The sequence below is a fragment of the Scyliorhinus canicula genome, chromosome 13, assembly GCF_902713615.1.
Source record: "Scyliorhinus canicula chromosome 13, sScyCan1.1, whole genome shotgun sequence".
Lineage (NCBI taxonomy): Eukaryota > Metazoa > Chordata > Chondrichthyes > Carcharhiniformes > Scyliorhinidae > Scyliorhinus > Scyliorhinus canicula.
Genome location: NC_052158.1, coordinates 142,276,116 through 142,300,620, shown reverse-complemented (window position 1 = coordinate 142,300,620; position 24,505 = coordinate 142,276,116). Strand labels below are relative to the sequence as shown.

Here is a 24,505-nt window from a genome sequence, read left to right as displayed (position 1 = left end):
TCAGGCGGTTGGTGTCTTTACACACAGCGCAGCAATTAAATGGCAGCGTTAATATTTATGTCGGGAGCATAATCTTTTCCTCGCTAATATTTTATGGCTGCTATTGCAAGCTCTGAAAAGTTAATTTAAAATATTATTATATAGTGATGCAAAATTTTGGTTTTAGAAATTTAGGTATGAATACTAATTACGCAATAAACTAATATCAGCAGGGATTCTTGCATCCATCATTTTTATATTTCCAAAGGCACTTTTCTGCTGGTTTAATAGAGACGATTCCAGCAACGTAAAAATGTGTATATAATGTATACATAATATATATATATGATTTCACTCCCTGTTTCCTTGATTATTTTATTCTGTAATGTGCAATAATCTGCGGGATGAATAAAAATACTGAATGCAATGCATTGGATTTTGGAATCTTTAATATTGTACGAAATGTTATGGAACAGTTTGTAAACTAGGTTTTACATACGAATGCATCTTTCATAAATATCGAATATCTGTAACACGTAATACCGGTAATTTACGTACATGCGGATAAATATGGAGATTGGGGATATATACATAAATTTATCGCAACTGCGAAAGCAAGGAAGGGATAAATTCCTTATTTTGATTCAATATCAAGTCTTACATAAAACAAAGTTACATTTTAACACGGAGTTCCAAGCTTGCACTACGATTTTTTTTGACATAACAAGCAACACTTTGAACACTTCACTACTCCGACTAGACTTTGGGACGAAAGGTTTGCACTGGATACAAAAAGCACATTAATAACAATAGTATCTGCTAGCTTTCTGGTGCTCAGTTGAGACTGAAATACAAAGTAATTCACATTTTGGTACACATCGACTATAGTAACTTTTTTTGCCATCCATAAACAAATAGTTGCATTTTTTTTCAACCGTCGCCCAGATATTCAAATACCACGTTTGACAAATCCCCTGTGATATGCCTATGTACAAGATTCAAACATTAGACTTTTGAACTAGTAATTCTATATTTACAAAAAGGAAAGATAAAAGGCCGCTGCCATAGAACACATGCAATTTCGGAGCTGTGTCAGTTCTTTCTTTAAACCTAGCACTAGGCAATGGCTAGAGAAATAGCATCGTCCCTACATGCATTTTAAAATTCGCTACTATGCAACCTTTCAAAGGTTTGGGTTTCTTCCTGTTTTATTCCTCCCGGCGTCTATTGGCAGCTTTTTTTTGTCTTTGATTCCTCGCGATCGTAACTTTGGAGTCTTTTCTGAAAAGTTTTTTTGTATGCTTTTGTATTTTTTGATGTATGTTTACTTAAACGTACCATTCGTTAAAGTTCGATGAGAGCGTGCTGTGGTTGGATGTGTGGTGGACTGCGGACGATGTCGGGGACATTGAACTGTTGGTCTGGTTTTCTGTTGTCGGCGACACGATGGTGGGAGGTGTTGAGGACTCGTAGCCAGAACTAGCCGCAGGAGAAGGCTGTGACCCTTGAGAGGATGCTTCGTGGACCTAGCGAGAGAGAGGGAGAAAAAACATCCACGATATCAGACTGTAGACAACTATGGCGTTCCTGTAAAGCTTTGTTAGAAATTTGAAAAGAATATATATATGCAAGATACAGAGCTTAACAAGGCATTTCAAAAATTCCAACTCGTGTTTTTTAAAAATCTGTTGCAATATCCCAAAGTTGTTTAGTAATAAAGTCGCCAAAAGAAAATGCCCGAAATAATTTTTCAGAAAGGTGAAAACTGCTATGGCTGTCAACGATGTTCAGATTTGACCTATGATAAAATAAAATATGTGGACCAGACAAGGTTATAAAAGGGGGTGGTATCTCTTTAATTTAATGTACACAGTGTTGAAGCTGTCAGCCATTCAAGGCGACCATTGAATTTCCTTGCACCCCCATCAAAACGCATGGTACTTCTTTAATGCAACTATAAATACTTCGCGACCCGAACCGAGTATTTTTCTTTTAAAATTTACCTTCATGTGTTTTCGTAGAGAGCTGGGATGAGTGTAGGACTTGTCACACATTTTGCAGAGGTACGGCTTGTCAGAAGTGTGCACGTGCATGTGCTTTTTGCGATCGCTGCTGTTAGCAAATCGCCTGTCGCACCCTTCGAACTCACACTTGAATGGTTTTTCGCCTATCAACAATGACAATTTTTATTAATACAATTTTAGCTCTTCTCAGATTCACTATTCATATGTACACTCACACACACATTAATTTCACCCTCCTTACGACTCTATATATATATATACATATTTATCTCAGGAAAGCAGCCATCGTGAAAACAAGCACTCATTTTGGAATTCCCTCCCGTAGGAATCTGAAAACACGCCTCGCAAACCGTAAATATCTAGAGCGGATTATTTTTTCTTTTAAATCCATGCGAAGCACACAGCTCGGAATTTTATGAATAATGAAGAAGATTAATTAATAAATGTTGATTATTTGCTTAATTTATGATATCTTCAGTGGCTGGTTGCACGGTGTTGCAGCTGCCGTGGAGGCCTTGTGCGAATCTATGAATGCTTATTTGCCCATTCAGAATTGCAGTGATACGTTGAATAAAGTTGAAAATATGTAACAGGGGCTGTTTTAGATTTCTGTTTCTTGTATGCAATATCGTCCCTCTCCGAAACAAGCATCGCTCCTATGACGAACCAATGCAGCCCTCTGTAACGCAAACGCTGAAATAGCGTTTTAAAAAGATAGCGGAAATGATTATTTGCTAATTCTATTAACGTTTTCGCTTTAATTAAACCGTTTCCAGTTCTGTTTATTTAGAGTCAGCGTTAGTGGGCATCCCATGCAGTGAAGTGAATTGTTGCTAAGTGCCCCTGGAGGTTTTATAGTCGAGAAAGTGTTAAAACTCGACTTTGCAAAATCTTTACAACTACCTAACCATTATGTGTCATTAACATCGACATTGTTGTCCAGTACTATATTCTCTACAATCGCACATTGTGAACCAAGTTTTAACAAGGCTGTAAGCCCTGGAGAGCCCAAAATATATGTAATGGTATACATATATTATACGTACAGATACACGCACACACACACACACATATATATATATTACAATATTCATTCACACATAGGCACATGTATACGCACAAATATATTTAAATATATGCGCCAGCGTATACAAACGTTAGCATTTCAGTTATATATGCACGCTCTTGTATACATATTTAGATATATATATAAATATGCAAACACAGCATAAGGCAGAAAAGAGAAAGCGAGAAACAAAAAGATACACTCCAATTGCTGCTTCTGAATTGCTAACGAAACTAAGCAAACCAGCAACAGTGGCTATTTTCCGCTTCGGATAAAATTGTGCTCGGTAACAATTCAATTTAAAATAAACACTGATCACAATATATCTGCAGCTTTCCGTCAATGCTGGAATCATTAAGTAATGCATTTAATGTCCTTTCAGAACTACACGAAATCTAATGCCATTCTAAATATTTAAAGGAACGGCGCCCACAACACCAAAATACAGAGAGCACAGGGAGTTAAGGGAAATCAAAATACTTAAACATGCTAATTTTATTCTGATATAAATATTTATCTGCAAACGCATTTACAACACGCTTACTGAATAAATACTTGGAGTGTCCCATTTATTTATTTTTTAAAAAAGAAAAATATGATTGAAACGGCTATAAATGCTTCGCAGTATTTCATTCTCTCTAAATACAGTCACCATACCTGTGTGAGTTCTTTTGTGGATCTTGAGGTTTTCTGATCTGGCAAAGACTTTGCCACAGCCGGGGAATGGACAGGGGAATGGTTTCTCGCCAGTGTGGACTCTGATGTGATTTACAAGTTTATATTTGGCTTTGAAAGGCTTTCCCTCCCTTGAACACTCTTCCCAGAAGCAGATATGGTTCGATTGTTCAGGCCCCCCAACGTGTTCCACCGTAACGTGAGTAACGAGCTCGTGCATCGTGCTAAAAGTTTTGTTGCAGGATTTTTTAGGATTCGTCAACTGTTCGGGCTCTACCCATTTACATATGAGTTCTTGTTTAATGGGCTGCCTCATGTAACGAAAGAAGGCCCCGGCCCCATGGTGGGCCGCCATGTTCATGTTCATGGGGCCATAGCTGTGTAGCTGGGTCGAGGCGTAGTGGTCCGATCTGGGACTGGTGACCTGGCTGTACTGGTCGGCTCTGCCGTACATGTCCCCAGAAAAGCCTAAGCGCATTTGGCCGTTCATTACATGTGCATTGGGAGAAGCGTGGGTCGTCGCCTGCTCGTGAAGACCCGGGAACAGTAGGTGCCCCGCAGCGTCAGTATGTCCATGGGGTCCCGCAAAGCTGCCCGCAGCCGCCGCCGACGCGAACAGGCTGTGCCCGGCGCTGGCCGCCGCCGCTTCCCCAAAGCCCCGATTGCGAAAGAGAAAGTCGCGGGTCGAGTTGAACGCTGCGCTGCTGTACGAACTCACATGGCTGGGATGGTGACCCAGGGCTGCGGCGTAGCCCGGAGCTTGCGAGGTGAAGGCAGTCTGACCCGAAGCCAGATCGTGAGTGCTGGGGCTGATTTTAAAAGCGCCCATCCCGTCAGCAAAAGGATTTATCCCCAGCCCCACTTCTCGGTCGTTGACATCGCCTGTTGAGTGATGTCGGGATGCTCCGAAGGTAGTCACGCCAAGAGTCGGATATTGAGGTCCCGCGTCCAGAAGCATCGTCTGGCGATGGGGGTACAGAAGGAATAATGATAAAAAAAGAGCAAAGCTACAGGCAATTCACAACGAAACTTGCTTAATATAAAATAGTCTCTGAGTCTGTTTGGAGGACTTGCAAAAAACTCCTTTTTCCCCCCTCCTCCTCCTTCCTCCTCTCTTCAGCGTGTGGGAATTTGCTGGAGATATTTCCCCCTCTGCAAACGCAAATCATGCAATATTGTCTTTTGCGGTTTATCTTCCTGGGGAGAAACTTTCACCTCATCAGCCGGGCGGTGAGCTCGAGAATGATAGCGGCAATCATTCCTGCAGATAAATGAATTGAAAAGACAACACCATCCCCTTGATGAATGGGAGTTGGGGGAGGAGTCACGTGGCGCCCGGCGTCCCCGCCCATTGGCCAGGGCCGTGCTGCCCCGTTGCGCCCGGCCGCCAATCAGCGACTCCCGCCCTTGGTCCCGCCGCCTAATTGGCCCGCTCGCCTCATCAATCCCAGGTATTGTGCGCCCATGACAGTCGCTCCTGATAAATTATTGTCGAGCCCAGATTTCCTTTCTTTTTCTTCTCCTCTCTCTTTTTTTATATATATAATATGGAAAGAGGAGGGTGTGGGGGTGGAAGGGGTGGGTAGGGGGGGGGGGGGGGAGAGGAAGAGAGGAGTCCTGAAGAAAAAAACTCTTGTCTTCTTCGACTTCACAAATCAGTCACCCCTTGTCAGACTGTTTGAAATTCGTTAATGTGCCGCAACTCCAGACGAGAAATAAAGCGGGCGGCTTCCTTTGTTGTCCAGTATCTTTTTGATCGCCGGTGAAAATTCACTTACCCAGATGAGTGAGCAAAAAGAGAAAGAACACTCTTTTGAATTGGGTTAGGAAAATGCATATGTTTGGATTCAGTACAAACATACAACACTTGGTTGTTTTCGAGACGAAACCCTTGATTAACCTGTCTTTCCCCATGTAAAAGGCGATTGAAAACATCTTGCTTGGGCCTTTTTTTTCCACAGTGACACTGAATTGCCCTATACATATCTATAGGTTCCCAAACAATCGCAGAATAGCTGCAAGTAAGCCCCCCCCCCCCCCCCCCCCCCCCATTTAAAAATAAAAGATTTGGTGCTCTTTTCACTGATCAGGAACAAAGAGGGGGAAAATGGTTTATGAATACTGCCAGCTAAGAAAAATGTAGTTTTTTTTTCCACATCATGTTTTTAGTTTATTTCTTGCCATTCACGGCCCCAAATTTGTGAAAGTCCATCTTCTGTGTTCCTGCAAAGTAATTTAATTATTTACGTGAGGCCAATGGTTTGCATATTCATTAAGTCTAATTATATTCTAGTAATAGAAACGTAAAAAGCCAACAAAGAATCGGAATCGTTCAATTTACCTTTTGTTCGCCACTTCAATGAGTTTCCTTGAAGCTAAATCTGTGCGTTAAAGTCTTATTTTATAACAAAGCAGCCTTGCCGCATCCTTTAATAATTATCTCTGTTAGTAGACCATCACTTTTTGAAGGGCACTTTGAGATAGTTGCCGTGTTTCCTGCCCACTCTCTTCCCACTTTTTTTTCTTCTCGAACTACGCATTTATACGAACACTCAGACTTGCAGACTTCTAACTCACACATTTTTTAATATAAAAAGGTTTCATAGCAAGGTACAACAGGTTAACCTGGAAAAAAAATTATTCCCGCGAAGGTTTTGGCGTAAATGAAAACCCCGGCGGTTTACATGTCTTCCTTTGGCAGTTGGCTGGCAAAGGAAATTCCAGTCTTATTTTGCAGTCGCCTTTTCTTCAAGAAAACAAGTTTAACATTAAATGTTAGAAAGCTGGAGGAGGGGGGGGGGGGGGTAGTGGGGATGGGGGGGGGGGGGGAGAAACTCTACGTTTGAAGCTTTGCAGCAGCAAAGGGGTTTAAATGGGTGACTGTTGAGTGCCTATTTCCAGCTTACGACGATTTGAGGCTGTTCTTACTTTGTTGATGACTGTGAGGGCGACATGGTTGTTTGATAGAGAATTCCAAGTGCACATCTTTAGATGGTTTAATGATTTAGAATTGTCTTTTGCGAGGGTGTCTGGTGCCAGTTAAACTGGCTTTTTTCCGATGCACTAGATCCCAAGCTTGTTGTGCACATAATGAAATGTTATTTTTTTCTGCTTTAGTCCTGTATTTGCACCGCCAGAATTAAATGGAACGCGATATTGCCTTGCTGGGCGAGTACAATAGCTAACATCATGGCATTGCTCTAAATGATGCAATATGCCGAAAACATGGATATTAAAATCACAGCAGTCTAGTAGCAGAAGCAGGAGTAATTTGATTCAAAAAGATTTACTGCTCACTGAAAGAGTGTGCAAATTCTAAAGGGACACTTTAAGAGTCTGGAAAGTAAACGTTTCTCCGAGCATTATCTTTGGGCTACATCTCCTGATGTACAAAGAAGGGCTGATTTTAAAAGTTGTGGGATGGTGGAAGTTATCAAGTGGGATTTGCGGCGCTCTCCGCAGGAAACGCAGGCTGCTTGAGTTCAAAGCCACATGCACCGACGTGACATATAAGCCATTAAAATATCATCCTGACGGCTCATTTCTGCTTCATCATACATTCCCTAACTGCTTCCCGAAACCTTGAAAAGGCGAAATGAAGAATGACTACCCAGTCAAAGCGACAAAATAGATTTTTTTTTAAACTTCGAAGTTACCTGAATTAAAAGATCGAAGGCATCTTCAACAGGTGGAGGACGGTAAGAGAGGCACGTGTATTCAACTGACTTTTACTAAACGACTCCTGACCTCTGCATTTCCATCATCTTTCATGTAAATGCGATTGACTAAAAAGAGAATGGAGATATCAGTCAGATTTTTGTTTCCTCAGAATAGCCCTTGTCAGGGGCCATCATGTTGTAATAAAAGCAATCTAGGTGCGAATGGCTCTGAATTATACATTTCCATTCGAATGCACTTGTGTGTACCGATATTTTCCCTCGGATTGTCTGCAGTCGATGGCTAGTAAAGCATTTAGTTGTTCTGGGAAGGGGTGGGGGTGGGGGTAACATTTGCCTCGGGGTGGAAGTGTTAGTTTACAAAAGGAATTGTTTTTACTTGATTTACAATTCGTGGCTATTTCATTAAATCTAATTTAAAATTTAATTTTGATTTATATCTTGAAACGAAGTTAATCATTCAACCGTTTATTTGCGCCTAATATATACCTCGCTGTCATTAAAGTGTAGCTTTGCTTATGCGCATTTTGTTCGGTAAGCGAATGCATCTTTGAGTGCAGAGGAACTTTTCCAAAAAGTGTGCTGAGGAACGCGTGTCCTTTACCCCGCGTGCTCGATAAGCAAACGCTTTGGAGTATTGAGGTAATGAATTAGTGATTGCGTCCACGCTCCCCTTAAACACATATTCCCATTAATGGTATGCCATTTATGTAAATTCAATTGTAAAGCAAAAGTTATCTTGCAGATGTGTTCCTCGTGACTGACCCTAGCACCGCATGTTTAATTGATATCTTTTTTTTAACACAGATCTGGATTTCCTCGTTGTTTGAAACGTACTCTTGCCAAATGTCATCATGTACTTAGGGTTTTCTGATACAGTTCCAGTGCGTCAGATAGTTTTTCGTTTAGTAGACTTATCAGTATTAAAACTGATCCCAATCAAGTTAGTCAGTTTGGCTTTTGCGCTCAAAAGTAGCTCTGAAGTCCCCGACTTTTGAAATACCATATTTTTGACCCCTGACCCGTGACCGACCACATGTGCCAGAGCCACACAATGCCACATAATGCATACCTTCGAGAAAAATTAGCTGTGTTTGAAAGTAAAGAGTCGTTGGCCAGAGTGGGAAAAAAAACAATAGTTCAATATGTAAACGCTCTTTATCAGGACCAGGAAACGGAATGCCAATTTTTCTGCTGCTAAATCTATCCGCTAGTTAGATACGTTGAGATTCCGGTGCTAGATGCCTCAGTGCTCTGTCACTTACGTGTGTGTGTTTTAACATATTATTTTCTTATTATTCATGCAACCGAGATTGTGTATCATTTTTACGCGTGAACTGCAATAAACCTTCGTCGAAGCAAACCCCCAATTTAACTGGTATTCAAGAGATGTCTGGGCAAACTCAAAAATTCAGCTCCGCTCAAACTGTTAGTTTAAATAGCGCCCAAAGCCAAACATTTAAGCATTTTACATACTTCCGATTAGGCAGACACTCACATTTCTAGTATTTTGTTTCAAGTTGCCCATGGCTTTGAATTAAAATTCCAACTGCCTGAGGTTTGCCTGAGAAACTTTGGGTGGGGGCGGAGGGGATGTGGGGGGGGGGGGGGGGGGGGGATGAGTGGGGGAAGTTTGAAGGTCAACTTTGCTTTTATCCATTATCCGCCTGCTTGTATATACGTGCATCATATCGCTGTTGAGATGTGATTGGTATTTTAACCGATTTGTTATACAGATATTTCCATTTTCTGGAATTACTTTCAATATGTTTGTGTGCGTCGTAATATATATATATATATATGAGAGAGAGAGAGAGAGAGAGAGAGAGATTATTTACATAATATTCTCACATAAGTTCCTCGTTACAAACTTTGCAGGTCTTCCACACAACGTACCAAGGTGTCCCGAGACTGAAATAAAATATTCTGACACTAAGTCATTTATCTTATTATTTACTGAATTTGTTCTCGGGCTGTAGATAGTTTAAGGATTGCACTAAAAGTTCAAAGCTTCCGACTTTTTGAGAAGGATGAACTTTTTTGCCATGTGTCTATTTTTCGGATCGGGATAACTGTGTAACAAACAATAAGTCGGAGAGGCAATGCCATTGGAAATGCGCGTGTAGTTTTGAAATATATACCTTCCATCCATTAAAAAAAAACCCTCAAAAACAAGCCACTGTAAAAATCCGGCAGGACAGGAAAGTTTTCACATTTTACGTGGAAATGCAACAGATTTTCCGGGTTCGGCGGGGGGGGGGGGGGGGGGGGAGGGGTGGGGGGCTGCGAGTTCCTGAAGATTTTCGAGCGCCTAACTAGCAGCAACTGTAGTCATGTTTCATATTGAGGACACATATCTATAGCAAGAACTGAAATGCCACAGCCATATTCAGCAACTGAATGGGACATGTGGGGAGGGGGGGGGGGGGCAAATGTGTACAAATATAACAGAAAAATAAAAGGCAAATGCCTCCGATGGCAGTTGAAACATCAATGATTTCTTGTGGAAAATTGCGTTCACACAGTTAGTCATGTTGTTAGTTTCACTCGATGCATCTTATACATGAGCAGCTCTTCAGCTCTTCAGGACAAAACGCCGCCCCATTCGATTTAGTCAGGTACCCACTGCTACGCAATGTTCGTGCAGCAAAAAAACTGATTTGAAGAAATTGAAAGCAGTAACATAAACTAATCGTGTTAATTTGTTAATGTTGTTGCTTATTTTTAAAAAAAATAGATAATCACCCTGAAAGCATCCGCTCCCCAACTTTCAATTTTGCTTTATTGGACTCGCTTGATCTATCTCGGTCTCTGCTTATTCGAGTATCTGGCTCCCTATTCGTCTGCATCATTGTGCCAAAAAAGTTATTATGACTGCACTTTTTTGTAGGTTGTCAAACATCCCATTGTGTTGCTGGCTTGTCTGAAGTAGGTGCTAAGTAATGCAATGGAAGAGTCTCTGAGTAAAGCCCATACCCTTCCAAAATTGCACTCATCATGAACCACGATACTGTAGTGGTGTTTTACAGGTATAACCATGAATTCGAACAGCTATAGATGCACAACACTATCATGTTTCAAAACTGGAGTTGCTTCGGCACAGTTCTTGTTGGAATTTCTTTTCATTGACATAGTTTATTAAAAATTGAACCTACCAACTCCGGGTATTCCCCCATAATTTTTTAACACACCATACACACAATCAAATCCTATGTAAATCTAGGCGTCGCCAGTTCTAATACAAGTTCGACGTTTAATATCATCAGAGTATGGACTTGCAGCTAAATGCAAAATTCAAATTACATCCACTGAAATATGGGCCTGCATGCGCCTGAAGAAAGTGTTCGTAGCATTGGGATTCCCGTAGCTATGTTTAAAATTACTTCCTTACTAAACAACTGCTTTCCATTTTATCATGGCATTATTGCACACTCAATATATACCGAGGGACCGAAAGTTGTTATTTGCTCACTGTCTCCTGGAATAAACATGAATTCGGAAATGTTTAAAAGCATTCGTTGCCTGATGACACGACCAGTATAAAGCACTTACCTATGGAATTAGGATCAAACACAAACATTTAAAAAAGGCAGTGGGTCCCCTCTTAACTCGTGCTTTTCAATCTCCAGTCTCTATCGTTGTCACTTGCAGTGTTTTATGTGGTCACATACTGTACAAATCAGTGACAGTACATCCCACAAGCAGCTGTTTGCTGTACTTCAATGTTCTCCGCCTGGCAGTACCAGAATTAATATTTGACGACCATCGCATTGTAACAACAACCTTCGACCCAAAGTGCCTGGACTGCCATATTATTCTATGACACTTGCATTCTTTAATTCATTTACGGACGATTTGAGTGTAATGAAAGTTGGACGCAAATTTGGGATCAATTTAAGACTGAGTCTTTGATCTCCGTGATAGGTTTATGCCCTGTTTATTAATATCCGGGGTGGCAGGTATCGACATTTCAGTGTTAAATCAGAGGCACGTAGAGTCGGACCGTATCAGAAAGTAACTTTACCAAAATTAAAATATCCTTTGCCAACGATAGAGATGTAATGCCGAGACATAGAAGTCACCAGAAATATATTTCTCGATATGTTAAGGCCAAAGCTAATTGCTTGTGAAGAAAAGCAATAACTGGCAAGAGGCTGACCACAACTTTAAAAGTGTAGATGGTTTCCTCACAATTATTCTGTATTTACTCAGTGGAAATAAAACCGCTCAACCTGTGGGCCCACTAAGATCTATCATAATATTTCTGGCAATACTGATATGAATAACGCTCAAATGTGTAGAATTCACAGGTGTGTGTGCGTGTATTGTTTAAATTGACCTGTGATTGTAAAACATTAAAAAAAACAATAGCGTTCACAAATATGATGCTTTGCATCTACCACACAAATCAATCGCTGAGTTCAAACCTCTGAAATGTAAATCTTGCGGCTTTTTGGTGTAACAATTCGGCATCGATCCAATCTGTATGTATATTATATCGAATGGGTTGTGCAAGTTGTTGTATTTCTAGTTATTTTCCTTCGCTCTTTTGAGACTCCCAGCCATTCACTGATTATAGGTAACCTGAACTAGATCGCCTTCTCCGCCGTCAGCCCACCAGGTAAATGAACTAGCCATATATGAATTTACATATACATATGCCTATCTGAAATGGAATGTTATGTTCGAAATGTCGAATATTCTATACAATTTAGAATCTATGTGCAGCATATTTACTCCATGGTCTTAATAAAGGTATAAATTGTGATGTTAAGGGAAATATATAAATGATATATATAAGATTCCTAGTATTCTGCGTCATGGTGATAACTTGTTATCACACCCTAACTTCCTTCGATGGGAGCACTGTGGTAACGCACAGTGAAGTAAATGTCTCCTTCCGTCCAGATACTCATGGCTATGGATTACGACTATACTGCCCGGACAGGTTCCTCATCCTTTTACCGTTCCAAATTAACGATAACATTTTGTTTTTATTTTATAGCTGACGTTTGCAATATTGCATGAGAACATAGCAGGTATGGCATCGTCACTGAAATATTGCTCAGGCAAGATAAAACAATGAAATCAATCGGTGCTGCTTGGCGAATACTTTCTATAATGTCATTAACCAACCAACAGCCCCACAGTTATTGGTACATAAAATTAACATCGTGAGCTACTTGGGGGAGGGGTCTCTCTGCGACATCCTATATCGGACAAGTATATTATGAAAGGGAATAATAAATTGTCAATGCAGTAGATGTAAAGCGTAGTCCTGCTATCGGTCGTCCAACTTGCTCAATATTGATGATGCTTATTAACCGCAGTGTATCGTGTCGCACTGTATAGTTCCTGGAGTCCCTTAATCTAAGATAGTATCATTGTTTTACTATTGTTTCTCAATGGGGACTCTTTGCACATTTTGCACATAACCGTGCTACAGGACTTGTTCTTAATCTAAATTCTTTAACCAAATATTTACAAAATGCATATCGATGAAGGCAGCTATTTACCGAATTCTAACTATTGTACACGACAACTAACGTAAGCCATTCACAGCTTTTCTGTATGGAGTCATTTCTGGCAATAAGATGATCTAGCCCATTCTATCTTGCGGCTTTCATGATTTTTTTTTGAATGATTTTATGGGGAAACAATTGCCGTTCCCCAGAAATATAGTTGGGTCATGGTATTTGTTGACAGCAGGAGCCAGTAGATTCCTACATTAAACCTTAAGATTTAAATAGCAAGCATGTACAACCCCGTACACATGCAACCAAGTCAAGTTAATCTGTGGTTAAAAAAAATGAAGTATTTCCTTGTTCATTAGGCTAAACATTTGGTGGGTGGGTTGAAAGGTACAAATGCAACGCATGGAATCTTGGGAATCTAAATTACTAGGTTGCTAGCTGTTTTTTTTTCTCTCAAATCGAGTTGGTGATTAAAAGGAGTTTATAAAAATGTTGCATTAAAACTATGACTGAGCAGGGCTTCAATTTAAAAAAAAGGCAGGGGTTTCCTCAAACTGTCCATTTCAACGCATTCTCCGAAAGCAAATATTGCCAGAAAATAATTTAATTTGGAATTTACACTACTCCGTTCTCATTTAACTAAAAACAAATACCACGCCTATTTGTTGCATTTCCAATGTTTTCTTCTCCCGCCGGGCTTCACTTTGCACTAGGGTTCAATCAAAGTTCCTCAGCATCTCTGTTGGACTTCTTTAATGCTGATCCTGCAGTCAGCAAACCTGGAATTCTGCAATAATTTTCTGTTTATAATGGGGTACAGGAAGCTGCGAACTGCCCGCCATAAGAAGGGTATAGCGTCTGCCTCGTATTATTCTGTGACATCTTAATCACATAGTGAAATATCCTGTCGATAACCCAAGAAGTAGCAGCGCGCTCATTTCTGAGGACTTTTGTTTGGACTACAATATAAACCATGTGTCCAACAAAAATAAACTTTTCGGCACTTTATCAGCGTTTACAATCTTTGCAAGTAAATTAAACGGTAGGCTGAGAGGATCAATTACGGGAAATAAAGAGGTAAATTGTAGGCGTCTATATGAATGCATGCATTCTGGCACTATATACATTCTATACTTAAATCAAAAGTACAAAACTCGCCATCTGGTTAAATTTATATTGACAATGAAGGAATAAGAAAAGTGATCGGCAATGTATATTGCAGATAAAGAATGTGACTATTCTCAAAAGTCCGTTGTAGTGAAATAATCTTCCTGCCCAGTGCTTATATTTCAACAATCTAAATATGATAGGAAAAGTCAGAGGTCACTATCGCGTTACGTGTAATAGATGTATAATTGTATAGTATAATGGTATTACGCTCAATCACACGGTGCAAATTGGATGTTTTTCAATAAGCTTACTTTAGAGTTTCCACTACACCATGTTTGGGTTGTAGAAAACATTGTTGCATTACAAGGTACATAAGCACTGTGTTCTTTTCTAGGGGCGGTCACTTGCGACTGATAAACTGCTGGACAGACAACAACGGATAAACTGACATCAAGGTGGGGGCTTGACCAGGTATGCCGCGGCACAAGTACCAATCCCAGTTTAAGCCTGCAGTGTGAAGCCCTGGAGGCTGAAATACAAACGTGTCAACAATCAGAGATCCACATTACATTGCTCTCTATTACACGTTAGAGCTTTGGAGTGTGTTGGGTTGGGGGGCTGGGCATGCGGTGGGGGGCGGGGGAGTGGGGGGGGGGGGTTTAGACACTCCAAATTGTGCTGGTTATTAATTCAGTTGGGGATTACGAATGATGGCCTCAGACATAAATGACATGGGCACAAACAGGGGGGAAAAAAGATGCCAGCAATCCAAACACTTATTGTAAACAGTGGGTCAAATGTACAGAGTTATGCAGAGAGTAATGTAACTTTAAACTAGCCTCCCCTGTACAACGTTAAATATGCTAAAGCCTTTAACGCTCACAATTGAAATTACCACTACACAGTTCATATGAGTTCATTACATTTTGCATTATCTGAATGGCGTATCTTCAGCTAATTTACGTTTAGGGGGTTGGTGTTAACAAATTTATTATATTAAACATACTTGCCATGACTGCAGAGAATTGTTTTGAACAACTGTGTGATCCCCCCCCCCCCCACACACACACACCGCCGTGCCCCTACCCTTCCCCCACGTGTTCTCATTTGACCATACTTTTTTTTTAAATATTGTTATTTCTTGTTCTGAGTGTTTGCCTGACTCTCGATATATTCCTCGCACGTACAGTACTGCTTGCGTCTTTTTTTATTATTTATCTCCCACCTTAAATTTGCTGTTTTTCTCTCTCTCTCACCACCCACCCACCCCCCTCCCCCATCCACCCACACCCCCTCCCCACACACCCATCCCCCCTCCTCCCCACCACCACCATAAATTTCTGTCCACCCTATCACTCACACCTCCTTTTCAAAAACCTACCTTTTCTCTCTCTCTCTCTTTCTCTCTTGTATTGTAGGTCTGCTCAGTGCCAGACTGCAAGGCTCAAACCCTGTCGCAGATCAGCCTTTAGAACGACGGCCTAAATCCACGGAGAGCGCAGCACCAGTGTTTCCGCTTCCCTTTTTCACTCTTGCAGGACAAACTAAAGGGCTACACAGCGTACATATCTGAGTTAGTGGCCTGGTTTTGTTACCCTCCTCTTCACTGTTTTTTTTAAACTAAACGACTCCCCCCCCCCCCCCCCCCCCCCCCCCACACACACACACACATGCGAAGTGGTCAGACGGACGTCAGCTCTCAGGGCAAATTGAACGGGCGAAATGTAGTGAGGGCAAGTTACAGTTGCAGTCATAAATGGGGAGGGGTGGGAGGGAGGGATTGTGGCTAGCATTACGTTCCGGTATGAGAGGAAACATATGAAAAAGTGAACCTGAAATATGGTGCGCGATTCGGTCAGAAAAAGTCTCTCACTGGTGGCTCACATAGACAGTGGCGATCCACTGGCAATTTATCATTGCCCTATTTTTTCCCCCCATGCCTCCCGACAAAAAAAACTCCAGTTTGCTATCTCTCCCCCTCCCCCCCCTCCCCCACTAGCGTTGCGAGTTTCCTATCCGGAGATTACATTATTTACAGACTCTCGCAGCAAAGTGTCCCCCCGAACCGGATCTTGGAATAAGAAACATGCCCCCCCCCCCCTCTCTGAAATGAAGGACAGCAAAAGGCCGATTGTATCCATGTGATGCGGGCGGCAATTCAAATCTCTTGGCAATCAAACAGTATTGAAACCACAAGTAACTTACCAAGGGCTAAGAAAATACAAGTATATTCATTCCCTTGCCGCCTCCACCCCTTCCATCCCACAGCCCTCCATGAGGATCCAAACTTCCCCGGATTCTGGCTTCCAGATTGACTGTCTAACCCGCCACTGCAGGCAGAACTCAATAAGTTCGTCCACGCTGAGCAAAGTTACATACGCGGTCTCGAGGAGGGGGGAAAAAAAGTTAACAGATGCCGCTGACGGGGGATCTCTTTGATCGTCTGGAGCAGCTAAGAAGAACCAGCCGTCTGATTTTGTCCCAAAAACAAAACATAACACGGCTGGAAGTCGGCTAGTGTCGGGAAAGATTTTTTTTTTTAAATCACTCATTTCCCGCCTGATCATAACAGGCCATGCTCTAACCTCATTTTCAGCTCGTTTCTGACACTCTCCTTCCCTGCCCATTAAAACTAGATTCTTGCTTGACTGGCAAGGAGCTGGAGTGGGGAAATGAAGTGGTGTGCAGGGCGCGGCGATTGGTATTGCTAAGTAGGTGATGGTGTTTGACCGGCTCGACCGACGGATGTATTTCCCAACGCTTCAATTCGTCCTGCAAACAAGCGCCTCTCGAATGACCAAATCCCTGCTGCAAAAAATAAATACCCTTTCACTGTTCTTTGTAGGCTGCTGGACGGCCCCCACAAATGACCCGCTCCAAAACGTGAAGTTGACACCTAGGGACCAGGAGCTTGCCTAATTCAGTTTCAAAATTTAAGGAAAGTTGAGTATGCACAGAGGTTAACAACTGAGGAGCAACCTTCACCAAAAACCGTTAAATCCTGTCCCAATTTATCCTTGGTTGATGAATCTTATTCTCCGCTCACCCCCCCCCCCCCACCCCGACATACACACACACACCCCACGCCCCCCTCCCCAGAACTCCTAGAAATGAATTACAACATGATCAAGTGTCTAACGCAGTGGGGGAAAACGCTAATTATTCATTCTTTGCGGCTTAAAAAAAACCCCAAGATCCTCTCAACTTTTAACGATCCCCATTTTGTTGTCAATTTAAACAGAAGTGGCCTTCCGCCGTACAAAAAACGCTGGAGGTGGAAGGGGGTTGGGGGGGGGGATGATATTCCAGAACTGTTATAAGGTGGCGTTAATAAAATTAGTATGTTGCAAGAAACAACCAAAAAAAAAACATCCTGCAGCCAAAAAAGACTTCACTGTGTTCTCTGCACTATCCCCCCCTTCCAGCACCCCCACCCCCACCACTTGCTGTAATACGCATGTGCCCTGACTGGAGTCCGTAACTGGCATTGTCAATCATGTGAAACTGACCAATGGGATTGCGTGTTGCTCGCGGAGCTCGACGGGCTGCAAAGCTGTTCATGAATCTCAATTCAGTTTCTCAATGCGTCCTGCTGCTGCTATCCGTCTGCACTCTCTACACCGAATGGCTATCCACGTTGGCAAAGAACGAGTTTCTAAAGTTCGGTAACTTTAAAAAACAAAGTTTTTTTTGTTATTTTCCTGCTGTTAGGCATTATGAGCATGGATGCTTTGGGGAGTGCGATGATGGACCCATCATTTGCCAAACGAAACCCAGCGCTGAGATTAGTAGATTTGGCAGGACCTCACCACCACCATCATCATCACCACCCCCCTCAGAGCATGACAGGCTTCCCGGGGCTCAGCGGCCATCCCCACTCAATGGCACACACGCACCCTGGGGAGAATGCTGGAGAACCCCGCCTGGGGCCGAGTCCTTTCGGGCCTGAACACATGGGGCACCCTGCAGCCGCCGCTGCGCTTAAACTCAGCCCAACCCATCCCCACCACCATCACCACCATCATCATCACCATCATATGGCGGGACACACTGAGGCTGTCTCCAATCCAACTGCAGCTTTTGGCCCAGCGCAGGCGGCAGCTGCAGTCAGTTACTCGGTGTCTCACTCCCATGCCAGCTATACTGCCCAGGCCATCTCGGCAGGTAGAGACTTCCTCATCCGCAGAGATTTGACATCCTCAGTAATGCCAGGGCTCACTGATCAATATCCTGGCACAAGTTCTCACCACGGAATGTTTGTATCAACAACAGGTAGCTACCCCGGACACCATGGTCACCCCGAGGCTGGAGGCCACTCTCTATTCCCTGGACTGCATGATCAGGCTTCCCATGCAGCCCCAGCTGGACACCATCTGAACGGACAGTTAAGACTGGGGCTACCTGGAGACATGTACGCCAGGTCTGAGCACTACAGTCAAGTAGCAAGTTCCAGGAGTGATCCCTTTGCCTCTTCCCCTCTACATGGCTACGGTGGCATGAATATTAACATGAACCTAACTGGCCACCACGGTCCAGGTGCATTTTTTCGCTACATGAGACAACCCATCAAGCAGGAACTGATCTGCAAGTGGACTGAACCGGACCCTGTCACTAAAAGACCATGCTCAAAAACTTTTAGCACGATGCACGAGCTCGTTACTCACGTAACAGTGGAACACGTTGGGGGACCTGAACAATCGAACCATATCTGTTTCTGGGAAGAGTGTCCAAGAGAGGGAAAGCCTTTCAAAGCCAAATATAAACTTGTAAATCACATCAGAGTCCACACTGGCGAGAAACCATTCCCCTGTCCATTCCCCGGCTGTGGCAAAGTCTTTGCCAGATCAGAAAACCTGAAGATCCACAAAAGAACTCACACAGGTCAGTATTTTCGCAGGATGATTATCGTTATGTTTTACTTCATTTTCTATCGCCGAAAGTTAATGGCTATGTTTTCGGTCTGTTACCAGTGTGACTTCAGGCCAAATAGACAGCGAAGCTGGTCTTGATGTGGCTTGGAAAACAGCCTGATTTGTGGAGCATTTGTGTAAATCACACAGCTCTAACAACTTTGCCTTGCTGTGGGAAGTAAATAATTTGTAATGTATTCGCTGTAAACAGTCTTCCGGTTGCAGATGATAAAGCAGCCTGATAGCATTTCTAGTGAAATTGCAAGTCACCAGCTTTGTTCCTTACAGCTACAGTTAAAGATTGCTCCAAAATATGACACTGGACCTCCGTGGACACTGTTGTGCCGTTGAGTAGATTTCAGTCAAAGCTTTGGCAGAAGACTGAGAATTATTCAAGAGTCAATTGCATATTTTTCCCTGCTCGTTGTTGTTAGTATCCTTCTTCACAAATCTATTAAGTTCAATCATCATGTTCTGTAACAAATCTACTCATGTGCCTGTGCGCCCTAATTTATTTGGATTTTTTTGTAAAACAAAAATCTAAACACGTCAGAGGCCGCAGACTGATGAAAGCAAATGCACAGGCCTACGTTTTCCGAAAATGTCATTTTTTGTGAAACTGGGGCATGTGTCAAAAACATCTGCGAGTTCCACTTAGCAGCAAGTAAATTGTAAAGCTGCGTTTGAGCTTCCCAGAGCCTCAAGAGCCTACAAGTAATGAAATTGCACAGATAAAATGTTTACACTCCCTGGAAAAGCCTCCATTCATTGGGTTTACAGCAGCGGTTCGCCAGGTCGCTGGGGGAGTGCGGGGGTGGGGGGAGGTGTGGGGGGTGGGGAGGAGGACTCGCTCTCTGTATTGTTTGTGCGCGGCCTTGCTCGCCGAGGAAGCATAACAGGGAAATTCCCTTCGAATTTCTACCCCCTAAAAGCTGCACAGATTTCCATGTTTTATGATCAGCTCTGTGCTGGCAAGTCATGTTTCTTCGGTGTTTTCCTTTACGCCCCCGAGTTGAGGAGGGGGGGGGGGAATTGGGAAGGGGCGGTGGTTTGGGATGTTGGGGAATTGGGGGGGGGGGGGGGGGAGGGTAGAGGGGTGGCGCCGACGGGGATGGGGGGGGGGGGGGGAGGGAGTCGATAAGGGGTGAAAGATTCTCTGTAAAATGAGTGAGCACAATTTAATCCGAAGCACTTTGCTACACCGAAACTTGTAAACTCTTCCAAACTGTCCGCTGCTTGCTGCCTGAACCACCTCCTTGTATTTACTCTTTACGTAAGTGTGCAGTGTCCATTGCTTTTTCAATGGAATGGAGGTGAATGCACATCTTAACAAGCGGAGGTTTGTGGTTCCTTTTATCGGTCTGTGTTCTAAACTCTGAACGTGTTTTCTTTTCACTGTGTAACTTAAAGATGGTCCGTAGCACCTATAAACTACCGCCTTCAGTAAACAAAATGCAACCTATTAAGCGCTTTGGCGGAGGCAATATGTGGAATGGACATTTCAAAAATATGGCACGTAATGAATGAGTTGCTTTTAATATTTTTAGATAGTCGATAGCACAAATTGTGCTGTGGGCTCAGAACAGGCGCAGTGCGCGCGTCTGACACTTGATAGCATTGTCTGCGCTTGCCTAAACAAACTTTCCCAGCACTTCATGGACTTCAGCTCAGCCGTTTAGAGTGATGAGCACTTAATTTGCAAGAACAATTCATTCGCCCGACCATATTTCTCTTTAAATCTACTACAGTAACCCATGAAAGGACGGTGTGTTTCGCTGAGTCGAGTGGCCTACACGTTCCCATACTTCAGTTAAATAGCATTCTCCATATGTTGCAATTAATCACTGTAAGTGTGATAAATATTGCATTTCTCTTTCAGCTTAAAATTGCACACACTATTGTTGCTAACTTCTTAAATAAAAAATAGCAAGTATAGTAATTCTATTAACAAAGTAATTATCTTGTAAAATATTCATACCGTTTGATTGGCTCCAGTCCTTTATAGGCTAGTTATATTGAATTGAAATCCCGTTCCTTTTACATTATTTATTTCAACAAGCATGAAAAGATCGCCTCTGGGTGAACAGAAGCTTCAGTAGTTTTGTCACCTCAGTTATAAAATATTACCGTCCGAAGTCCAAAACTGGAATTAAACATATATGTTAAAAGATTGATTAGAAAGTGTAACCCGCTTGTAGAGTTCAGCACCGGCCAGGCATTTTTTCTCTCTAAGTTGTCTGCTGCAAAGTTTGAAGTCAATTTCAGGGAGGCTTTGGCCGACTTATTTATTTTAGTCTGGACTAAGCTAACTGGTGAGGTGACACTTAACAAGGATTGGTCGCAGTTAATCTTATATTACTCACTCCTTTATACACAGCATTAATAGTAAAGGAGGCGAAATGTGTAGCCAGGAGGAGTTTGGAGCTCTCGGGAATTGCCAGAGCAGACTTCGTGCTCATAGTTGTCGGACGCTCCAGACACGGCACAATAACAGTGTTTATGAGTCTGGGCTTCCCCATGGGTCCACTAACTTACTACCAGCTTGTACTACACTAATATCGCTGATTGGCCGTCTCAACCTAGCAAGTGAAGGTCAAATTATTCTAACGGCTTTCTGAACGTTTGGCTAATTACGGTGCAATATTAAATCGACATTTTGAGAATTCGGCGAAGGGCCTCTGCTGTAAAGCGTGCAGCCTTAACATTGCAGCCGCTCTGAATTATATTTACCACAGATTTACTGTTTTTAAATTCGATCTAGAATTAATGATATCGCATTGTTTTATTGGAATAATCACCCGCATCTTTTTTTTTCACTGACTTTTTAAAATTTTTCCCACCCCTGCTAATTCAGAAATCCATTGTAAGTCACATTGAATAAGTGACGGTTGTTTAGGCCTTGGCACGAAACGCAGCTTTAACTTTACCAACAAGGATACACCATTACGTCACACCAAATCTGCAAGCGCGTACCTGCAGCACACAACATTGCAATATGCATGCCTCAAATAGATAATTTTGCATTTCTTCAAATGTGTGTTGGTGATTAAGTTGCACTTTTAATAGCGGGTAATGATTTAATTTTAATAATGAATGAATAATACCTTACTTAACGTCTGTGAACTCATCACTCTGTCCCTTGTGGTTTTCTTTTAGGGGAAAAGCCCTTCAAGTGCGAGTTTGAAGGCTGTGACAGGCGTTTTGCTAACAGCAGCGACAGGAAAAAGCACTCGCATGTGCACACGAGTGACAAACCCTATAACTGCAAAGTAAGAGGCTGCGATAAATCGTACACCCACCCCAGTTCCCTTCGCAAGCACATGAAGGTCCATTGCAAATCTCCACCTCCCAGCTCGGGCTACGAATCCTCCACCCCTTCGCTGGTGTCGCCTTCTTCGGACTCAGGTCGGGATCCCCCGGCCTCGGCCCCCCAGCTTGACCCCATCACATCTTCCCACGCAGCTAACCTGAGCGAATGGTATGTGTGTCAGAGCACTGGAGCAAGCGGGATTCCAACACCTCCGAGCAATTCATCATCACCTGGACCAAGGGAGCACCCTTACAGAAACTCTGACCCCAGAACTATTCTCTAAAGCCAAACGGACATAAATCCACGATAAAAAAATAAATGACTCAGTCGTTGATACGGTGTAGCAATGCCATTGCTTCACTGGAATTGGGGAACTGTTTGAGTTTCTGGAGGCCTAGCGCCTAAGAAAACAATGTAATGCACTGGCATACACAAAAATATATACAAATATGTGTTAAAGAGAAAGTATCCCGAATGTAATCTGACACAAGTTGCAGCTTATAATCAAGAATGCACGTCTTGAACAATGCAGCATCTCCGTTCACTCCCAAGTCCTGCCAATACATATAGTATTGTTTTCACAAGATGTTGTGTAAAGAAAATCGTTGTTCCATTTCTCGTTGTTACCTTTCTTTCTTGTGGAAGGAAAATACACTGTAATATCGATTTGTTAAGAAAATGCATTGCAACTCTTTTTTTCAAAGCCAGGAGTGTGATAGAACATATTCGATACACCTGATGTGAATAGTAATGAACAAAAAGCCTTTGAAGGCCAAAACAAAATGGATACTGTCTCTTTAAAAGCCTGCCTCGCCTTTGACTTTGTTTAAACATTACTGCAAATTGCATTTTCGGTTTTAGACATTCTTGCAGAGTAAGTCTGTAAAAATATATAAATATTGGTATTGACAAATGCAGCGGGCACCTGTGTTAAATAATTCTTTTCCATTTTTCCGTTCTGTTTTCCTTGAAATAATTTATTTAAAATGTTACAATAAAACACGTTTTGTATAAATGACCCAAAGTGTTTTATTACAGGGCGATTAGACAGTGTACATTTCTTTTCTTGGATTATTTTAAATAATTAGCGCGTGTTCTGTAAATTATAGTGTTTTATAACTGGAGGTTTTGACTATGTAGGATCATTTTCTTTTTGTATTTTTGCTCCTGTTTTGATATACATTCGTACTGGTTTGTAACAAATTGATAATACTAGGAATACTGTTTAAAACTTTTAGAAAATGAGCCATTTGTCGTTAATATGCCTAGTAAAACATCGGTTCTGTCTTATCTCGGTGTCATACATATTTAACCACTACTAAAGAACAAGCTCTAACTCATTGATATAGTCAATTTCTGTTGTAGTCAAGGGCTACAAACATTTTCGTACTTTTTATTAACGCTGAACGCACGTTTTCTTTATAAATAAAACGCATTCTCTTCAAACTGTAACATCAGCGAAGCGCGTTGTCCCCTTGTGGAACCCTTAAAAATAGTTGGTGAAAAGTTGTAAGACCGAGGTATTGTTACGGTGAAATCCTACTGTTTAAGCAGAAAACTTTGGAATGTGTACTGAAGCCACATTGTACTTTGCCAATGTACGAATGGACTGTGCATTGTTTATAATTGTATTGTCAGAATTCACAAGTAACTGCGTCTTGTAAAAATAAATTTTGTAAAATAAAGTAAAATGGCTGTTCTTTACACTTTACAATGAAAGCTTCCTATTGCTGTTAGGTGAATGAAGGTGGCAATATATGATAGGTAATGGATAGATATGAAACATAGTCACACAGACCGACCAATGATGAACAGAAAATATATCACATTGATTTCTTTTTCTGATTAAAAATAAATCACAGAAAACGTTTAGTCAATACAAGAAACGAATGATAAACCACTCCTGTGCAAAAATAATTTCGGATCGGTTTAGTGCAACTATCCTATCATGGGCCTAAAATTGACAAAAGTACTTCTGCCCTGGGAATCCTTTGAGGTGCAAACTAAACTTTTTCTTCATTCAACCCAAATGAAAATTCAGAATTGAAATATGAGCTATTTTTCTTTTCTCGCCATCCCTTACACACATACACAAACATAGCTGGGGGGGGGGGGGGGCGGGGTAGCATAGTCGCTCTCGCCCCCCCTTATTGTGGCGTGGGGCCTTGCAAATGGGGATATAACGTATTGCACAGTAAGGGGACTAGGTTGCTATGCAAGATAAATAAAATGGAGTTAATATATTCGCTTCTCCCTCAGAGAAAGCCTAATCTACTATAT

General features: G+C 42.0%; 2 protein-coding genes across 8 annotated transcripts; one reads left to right on the top strand and one right to left on the bottom strand.

Annotated features, from left to right (window-relative positions):
* Nucleotides 1-410: 410 nt before the first annotated feature.
* On the bottom strand, nucleotides 411-18,690 carry LOC119975885 (zinc finger protein ZIC 1). 4 transcript variants are annotated; one of them, XM_038815794.1, is made up of 6 exons: nucleotides 16,211-16,440; nucleotides 15,387-15,557; nucleotides 7,401-7,529; nucleotides 3,727-4,705; nucleotides 1,983-2,146; nucleotides 411-1,505 (listed from the first exon to the last, which is right to left on the bottom strand). In XM_038815794.1, the coding sequence occupies exons 4-6, from the start codon at nucleotides 4,700-4,702 to the stop codon at nucleotides 1,308-1,310; spliced, it is 1,338 nt and encodes a 445-aa protein (XP_038671722.1). In that variant the 5' UTR covers nucleotides 4,703-4,705; nucleotides 7,401-7,529; nucleotides 15,387-15,557; nucleotides 16,211-16,440; the 3' UTR covers nucleotides 411-1,307. The 4 variants fall into 4 exon arrangements, with proteins under 4 accessions (XP_038671722.1, XP_038671724.1, XP_038671723.1 ...); XM_038815796.1 differs by lacking the exons at nucleotides 15,387-15,557; nucleotides 16,211-16,440 and adding an exon at nucleotides 18,670-18,690; XM_038815795.1 differs by lacking the exon at nucleotides 15,387-15,557.
* On the top strand, nucleotides 7,302-23,939 carry LOC119975884 (zinc finger protein ZIC 4-like). Of its 4 annotated transcripts, none has more exons than XM_038815791.1 (5): nucleotides 7,302-7,442; nucleotides 12,427-12,460; nucleotides 14,400-14,460; nucleotides 18,278-18,886; nucleotides 22,072-23,939. In XM_038815791.1, the coding sequence occupies exons 4-5, from the start codon at nucleotides 18,415-18,417 to the stop codon at nucleotides 22,506-22,508; spliced, it is 909 nt and encodes a 302-aa protein (XP_038671719.1). In that variant the 5' UTR covers nucleotides 7,302-7,442; nucleotides 12,427-12,460; nucleotides 14,400-14,460; nucleotides 18,278-18,414; the 3' UTR covers nucleotides 22,509-23,939. The 4 variants fall into 4 exon arrangements, with proteins under 4 accessions (XP_038671719.1, XP_038671718.1, XP_038671720.1 ...); XM_038815790.1 differs by having other exon boundaries at nucleotides 14,400-14,476; XM_038815792.1 differs by lacking the exon at nucleotides 12,427-12,460 and having other exon boundaries at nucleotides 14,400-14,476.
* Nucleotides 23,940-24,505: the final 566 nt, after the last annotated feature.